Source organism: Protobothrops mucrosquamatus, unplaced genomic scaffold (assembly GCF_001527695.2).
Source record: "Protobothrops mucrosquamatus isolate PMUCROS unplaced genomic scaffold, P.Mucros_1.0 scaffold2242, whole genome shotgun sequence".
NCBI classification, from domain to species: domain Eukaryota; kingdom Metazoa; phylum Chordata; class Lepidosauria; order Squamata; family Viperidae; genus Protobothrops; species Protobothrops mucrosquamatus.
Window position 1 is genome coordinate 55,543 of NW_015388331.1, and position 7,859 is coordinate 63,401.

A 7,859-nucleotide genomic window follows, 5' to 3' on the forward strand; every position below is an offset into this window, starting at 1 on the left:
TTTGGGTAACAACTCATAGAAACACAAGAGTATCCAATGACATTTAAAAAAACTTGGGTTCCTGTATTTTTTTAAAAAAACAAGCAATTACGAGTAACATAATCTGGGACTTTTGTCAGCTTATTAGATATAAATAAAAACCAAGGCCAGATTGATAATCAAGAAATTGGTGCTAACTGAATCCTTTGTCTACATACTACTGCACTATTGGAAACATCATCAAGGGTCTGTTTTCCTCAGGGACCATAAAGGGATTGCAAACTAAACAGCCAAATCACTCCATCATCACAGTTGATCAAACCAGTCACTGATTTGAAGGAGCGCCAGCAGCGCATTAAGAAATTGTGAGGGGGGGGGAAACAAAGCATTTGTAATTATGAATGCAGCACTTCCCATTTGGGGAAACATCATTTCCTAGCAGAACTGAATGAATGTTCATTTGTATTCCTATTTTAGAACAGTAGGCAGTTCGGTTAATGCAGAGGTGGGAAACCACAGCCCTTTTATGACTTGTGGACTTCAACTCCCAGAATTCCTCAGCCAGCCATGCTGGCTCAGGAATTCTGGGAGTTGAAGTCCACAAGTCATTAAAGGGCCACTGTTCCCCACCCCGAGCTAATGTAATTAGTGGATAAGACTAGGCTTGCTATGATGTTTCTTGAATTTCCATAATGGGTCTTGTTGTCTAATAAACATTAAGTCAAAGAAAGTCAAACTCTAGAGAAGGCCGATCATTTGAAGCAGTTTCCCAATCACTGCAATTACCAGCTGTGTGGATTACAACTACAGAATTCCATGGCCATTGAGGAGAATTCTGGAAGTCCACTCACCTGGAAATCACCACAGTTGGGAAACACCAATTTAAAAGACAGAAGTCTGACTCATCCTTATCACAGTACATCTGGCCACATTCTCCAACATCACCTGTCAACAGCTCCACATTATGACACTGCCTTCTTACATGAAAACTAATCACCATCTTCCATCAGCAATTCCTACACACTGTTTATGTGCTTGTGTTTCATTCAAAAATGAAAAATGCTGGAGGAAGTTAGTATGTTTTATTAAGCTCAGCTATCTGATTCCTGTTGCTTTTAGCATTATACAAAGAGGTATTTCTACATTAATCATTCAAGAGATTTTTCTGCATTCAGTCTGTCCTCACACTCATGTGCAAGAAGAGAAGCATTCCCCAGTCCTTCATGCCAGGATACACACACCAAAGCCACCATTATACATTTGAGGCAACAGAGCACATTTTTTTCCTCATTTCCAATTAAATATGCATAGGATTAAACCCCATCAAAATCAGGATCAATAGGACTTGCTCCAAAGTCAGTGCACATAGAACTGGGCATTTAAAATGCACCACATTTGCTATGCTGGGAGGACAGAGGCTGCAATAAGTTTGCAAATTAAAAAGTAGCATTACTCAGCCAAACCTTTTCTTCCTTTGCTTGGTGGTTCCAGGTAGAATCCATTACCAATCGAATTTGATTTAGCTAAATAGTACTTGTCACTCAAAAGTCCATTTTAAAAAAAAAGTTGCTTCCAAAATAAAGAGAAATGCAACTGTCGATACCTGAAGTGTTTTCTTAGCGTTACTGTGGACTTGAACATTTTAATTAATTCAAACTGGAGGAAGAAAAGTCTCAGACAACTTTTTTGACCCCAAATTGGAGTCAGGAAGGTTTTCGTAGGGCTCTTACATGAAATGAGGCCTAGAAGACCAATTGACAAACATGAATTCCTTTGAGAGAGCAGTTATAGAAAGTACACTGTGTTGGACACCCTTAAAAATGTATGTTTTTTTTTTAATGGCAGCAGTGAATTAAACAAGTTAATGGCTTGGAATAAAATCTATCTTGTCTCTTCAGTTATGTTGTCTTCCACCAGGAACAAACAAGAATTCGTAATGGGTCAGAGCCAACAACACTAGAGCAAACCTGGTCCTTGAATACCCTCCACAGCAAGGAACATTCCCATGTGTTGTCGGAGATGTTCCTCACAGAAAAGAAGAAAAAAAAATAAAGCAGAAAGTTTTTTTTTCTTTCATTGTTCACCCAACCGGAAGCCCTGGCCCCAATTGTGTCTTGTGTCTCCCTGGCGATTATCTGCGGGTCTTCGCATACTGGCAGGAGGAACCCCAAATCCAGATACCCCTCCTCTTCTGTTGGGCAGCCAATTGTACCTGCAGGTTAAGAGAAGGAAGAATTCAAAAGACCACCCTAGCCAGTGGTGGGATTCAGCCGGTTCGCACCACTTCGGCAGAAACGGTAGCTAATTTCTTGTTGCCCAGGCCCAGAATGGACTTCCGGAAGCGGCATCCACACAGAGAACCGGTTGTTCACATACCTGAATCCCACCACTGACCCTAGCACTTATTCCACTGTAACAGCTGAACAAGACTTTAGCAGAGATTGAAGCTGAAGAAGCAAGAAAAGCCAACTTAGGCTGGAGTTTCAATACAAAGCAGCTGGAAAACTTTGCCTTCTTTCTTTTTTTTTCTTATTTTTTTAACCAGTTATCTTATCAAAAATTCTGAGAAATAGCGTAAAAGCTGGCTTCTGTGTGTTACTGAAAATTAAGCCACTGTTAAGAGGCCTTCCAGCTTAACGTGAGAGTCAATATGGAGGCCATTATTGCACAAAGTGCATGCTGGAGCTTCTAAAGCTGGTAAAGATCCCAGAAAGAAGGGGAAGTATTTTGTAAATGGGGTTTACAGGGAGTCTTGCAACCATTCGTTTAGTGACCATTCAAAATTACAACGGCGCTAAAAAGAAAAGAAAAGTGACCTGACCCTTTTTCATACTTGTGACCGTTGCAACATCTCTGTAATCACGTGATCAAAATTCAGATGCTTGGCAACTGGTTCATATTTATGACGGTTACAGTGATAAATGTACAGGTGATCCCTGTACAGGTGATCCCTGGATTACAGGTGATCCCCTTTTGCACCTTCTGACAAAGTCAATGGGGAAGCCAGATTCACTTACCAACTGTGTTACTAACTTAACAACTGCAGGATTCACTTAACAATTATGGCAAGAAAATTTGTAAAATAGGGCAAAACTCAACAACAGTCTCGCTGAGCTATGGGCTCCATTGTGGTCTATTCACCTCCTAATGGACAGTTCCCCCACACCGATTTAAAGTCGGAGGTAAAGTCCTGTCCCTATATAGAAATGGAAACCGAAATATAGGTTGAGAGGGACGATAAGGGACGTCTAGAGACAATTACGTTCAGAACTCAAGAGAGAGTCGAAAGAGAAAAGATGAACAAAAGGTTGTCGATCACTTTTTGTCTAAAATTTCCCAGGACACTTTCCTTAGCTGCTGAACTGGCCACACATCCTGAGAGATGAAGGTTCCTTACGTTCTTAGCTCATTAAACTTATTTTTATTTTTAAAACTATCTCCAATTCTCTTCTCCTTTATTGATTCAAACGGAAATGAGGGGATTTTGCTTTTCTGCTTAGCCTGTGAGAGTGTTCTTATCCAGGAGTCAGATGATCCTTGTGTGCCAAGGCTGAGATTACTAATTACCACAAAGCACATTGGTGTGATGCCATATCTATCTCTGAAATAGATGATTAAGAAAAGCATCTAGTGGCCTAGCCCTATGTCCCAGAGTCAGATGTACCAGCTCCCACTGATCACAAGGACATCAGTTTTGCTACAGACTTATTCCTTGCTTTCTTTAATTTCTGTGACAGAGAAGCCATAGTGCACCCCAAATGCTGCCCTTGGATATTCCAGGTGTCCAACAGCTTCATGGGCAGGAAACCTCAACATCTGAGCTAAGCTTCATCTTTAGGGTCCTTTCTCTTGTGTTAGTAAGAAAGCCAGTTTGGTTTAGTGCAGGGGTAGGCCACCTTGGTTCTTTTATGACTTGTGGACTTCAACTCCCAGAATTCCTGAGCCAGCCATGCTGAGGGGAAAGGGAGAGGTTTCCAAGCTGAGCCATGCTGGCTCAGGAATTCTGGGAGTTGAAGTCCACGAGTCATAAAAGAGCCAAGGTTGCCTACCCCTGGTTTAGTGGCTAAAAGCCAGGAGATGGTGAGTTCTAGTCCTGCCTTAGGCATGAAGGGTGGCTGAATGACTTGGAGCCAAATCACCAGGAGACTGTGAGTTTTAGTCCCACTTTAGGCATTAAGGACAGCTGGTTGACTTTCGGCCGATCACTCGGCCACCCCACCTCACAGGATTGTCGTGGGGGAAAATAGGACAAGGAAATAATACTAGGTACGTTGACTGCCTTATCTAGAAATGATAAAGGTGGGATAAAAAATAAATAAAAAGCAATCATGATAGCTCATCTGGAAGGAGAATGGAAGACAGACCCTCCGCAAGGGTTCTTGTACATGCAGTGCTCCTTCAATTTAAATTAGAAAAGCACCACTTAGTTGTAAACGTAATATAAACAGAGAGCATTTTTAAGCAGAAGTTAAAGAAAGAGGGCAAGGCAGACAAACTCTGGAGCCTGCTGCCATTAGAGCAACATTTCAGGAAAATAAAGGTGGAAGTGAGCCAATTTTGCATTTGGGAGCTTGTAATAGTTTTGACTGAATCAACGTTTCCTATTTGTCTATGCCAGAAACAAAACATGGATGAAATGCAGCACATGACCTAATTACGTATCCATCCATCGGAAAAAAAAATATGCCTGGGTCTCATTACTGCCATTGTGCTTTTGTTTTCAATGTTAATTAGACTAATGTCTCAGCATTCCAAAGTATTCAAGTCTGATTTTTTTTAAAAAAAATAAATAAAAGATAAACCAACTTACAGAAACTGAGGCGTTGACAGAAAATTTCTTCCTCCCAAATCCACTGGGTATTTAAACATTAAGAAAAAGTACAGATGACCAACCAGGTTGCCGATCAGTTCATTGATGATGCTGTAGGATATCAAGAAACAGCATTTTAAACAGTGTTAAAAATTAGCGATTGAAACATTTTCCCCTAATAAAGTGAAAGTATCTTAATCAACGGGGCCAATTTCTAATGGGTTTTGCACGGTTGAAGACCTTGAGGGCTGCCAAGGCTGAAAATAACCCAGACAAGCTATCCAAGGGTTGCATGCTGTCTGCAAACATTTTTGAAAAATACACTTTTGCAAACCTGTGGGGAAGACAGTGCTAATGGACGTAAACACTGAAATTTTTTAAAAAAGCAACTGCCATAAAAATACAACCTAGGAATGATGAAAGTCACAATTTCCATCATCAACTGCATGTATTTGAATTCTACCTTCAGAAGCCTTGAGACAGTACAATTTTATGGAAGACTGTTACAAGTTCAATATATTCTAAGTTTCAATGGTCACTTAAGTATTAATCCTTCTTCCAGCTATGTACACAGAAAGTAGAGTGCCATTGGAAAATTAATAATAAGAATAACTGAAAGTTAAGATTACAGAAGAATGTTTAGTATTGGGCTATAACAGTGGTGGCGAACCTTTGGCACGGGTGCCAGAGGCGGCCCTCAGAGCCCTCTTTGTGGGCACGCGTGCCATGCCCCAGAGATGGCAACCGTCCCTCTTCAACCAGCCGCCCGAGGTCCCACGTGGCCTGATGCATCCCGGCACGGCTGGTTTCCTTCTCCCCTGTCCCATCGCTCCTGGCCTCACATGCTCTCCTTTTCCCGGGTACGACCCACTGCATCGCCTCCTCAGCTGTCGGCCAGCTGTCCACCTCAGAGGTGGCTTCTCTGAACTGCTGGCGATGGGCTGTGGAGCCCCAGAGTACGCCGGTCGAGGAGCCGTCAGGCTGTGGCTGCTGACAGACACCGGCGGTCCCCATGCCTCTGTGTGCCGGGGCCGATGGTGTCAGGCAGCAGCTGCCCTGGCCCCTGCCTCACCTTGCCCCGTGGCAACGGTATCCCCGCCCTGCCTCGCCCCGCAGGATGAGCCTCCTGTCCACCACCCCACCTGCCAGAGACCCCCTGGATATCCCCCAACCCTGCCCACCGGCGTCCCTCCCCACGAGCCACATCGAGGTGACCACGCCCACTTTGTCCACACCCACCCAGTCTGCCATGGCCATCACAGCCATGCCCACCCAGTGGGCAACGTCCCACCTGGCACCCGGCAATAAGTAAGTGGGTTTTGGGTTGCTTTTTGGGCACTCGGTCTCTAAAAGGTTCGCCATCACTGGGCTATAATTTCAGAAGGAAGAAGGATGTTAAGTTGGCTTTCCTTGGGAAACTTCATTGTTGGAAGTTGTTAGCCAAGACTCTCAGTAGAGTTACTCAATTTACAAATACGCAACTTAGTAGCTTCAATATTTCCTACGCAGGGCAACAACTGATGGGCTTCACGCCACCTCCCAGCCGTTGTTTCCAACTTTAGAAGACCTCCAGAATGGAGCTCTCAAGATTAAGTAGCCAGTGCTGGGCAAAATCTGAGTGCAGAGAGCCAATTCAATGGAGGCTTCTTTTGATCAACCTTTGAAGAGTGACTCTCGGATCAAGAGGGAGAGCAGATCTGGAGCAACAGAATCAATTCGATGCTTTCCAATCTAGCTGGAGATTTCAGAATTGATTCTAGGGCTTTTCCATAGTTTACGGGGTCACTACAGACAATGTGCCATGCTGCAACTTAAGTTTCATACAGCTGGGAAAATCCTGAATTGGCTGAACATTGGAATAGGCTCTTTGACTGACAGAAGCACCCAATCCAGTACCTGCCCTTTACTTTTGTAGTCAGCATGACTGGAATGGGTTGAAGACTCTTCACGTTACAATGAGTGATTGTGACGCAAGTTTACATTAACAATGGCTGAAGATTTGCCTTCTTTAAGAATGAAGAGGGCAAGGCTATAAATGCCACTCATTCCAAACCAGATTCTTGGTCCGTAGATATGGGTCTCGCTGGGACAATCTGCCTCTGCTAAGTCACTAACTAAGATATTATCAGGAAGTCCCAGCCTTGATACAACTGAATCTGAACAGCATCAAGGGTGTCCTTCCCAAGAGAGACCCAGCATTTATCACAGCTGGAGCCCAGGAAACCCCAGGCAGTAAAGCACAAGCCTGTGGCACCCCAGAAAACATGTGAAGGGGTACGTGTTTAGTTTACAAAAAATCAGTTTTTAAAGTTTGCATTTTTAAGGACAGTTCAGACAAGTGCCTTCTCGAAGAAAGAGGGGTAAGGGAATATTTCAAGCAGGTGTGGCAGCAAAGCCCTTCAAGTCAAGTGGCTGAAATGGGCCCAGGTGCACATCTGCAAAAGGACCAATCCTCCCTACTGTCTTCGGACCATTTTACCTGAAACTGAAGCAGCGTCAGATATTTTGAAGCTTCCCACCAACAGCCTAAAGACAAACCTTTCACCAAATTGAATCTTGCACCCCAAATCAAATTACTGTCCAATCAAGATGGCAGTTTGGATTCAATCAAGCCCTCTTCAAACTGAATCAACACTGGTTTGCACAGATCTAGCAAACAGTCCATTTTGGCAGCATTATTTAAAAAAAAACAACAACCGTAAAATAGAGGCAGGCAGCCTGCAACAGCCTTAATACAAAGTTAACTGCCTCTAAACAAAAAGAAATGGATGAAATTTTTGACCCTACCTCCTCCAGCACTATTACTACATTAGTACAGCAGTCTCTAACCAAGTGGTTCTCAACCTGTGGGTCGGGACCCCATTTGGGGTTGATCGACCATTTCACGGGGGTCGCCAAGCAAGGCTGTCCGCCATTTTTTTTGTCCGCCATTTTTTTCCCCTTTTCCAGCGGGTGCCTTACCTCCCTTGGGCTGGGCCAGCTGGTGGTCGGCCTGCTCCGTCTCTGCCGCTTGCCAGCTACGCCTCGGCCGGCGCAGGGGGCGGAACCACGCATGCGCGGCGCTCCCGGG

At 43.9% G+C, this 7,859-nt stretch overlaps 1 protein-coding gene across 1 annotated transcript in view; it reads right to left on the reverse strand.

Moving 5' to 3' along the window:
• Positions 1 to 1,049: 1,049 nt before the first annotated feature.
• The window catches only part of DERL1 (derlin 1), a 26,117-nt gene continuing 19,307 nt past the window's right edge, over positions 1,050 to 7,859 (reverse strand). The window contains exon 8 of the mRNA XM_015824461.1: positions 1,050 to 2,191. Within this exon, the coding sequence (XP_015679947.1) occupies positions 2,053 to 2,191 (139 nt within the window). The 3' untranslated portion in view covers positions 1,050 to 2,052. The remainder of the gene's footprint in view (positions 2,192 to 7,859) is intronic.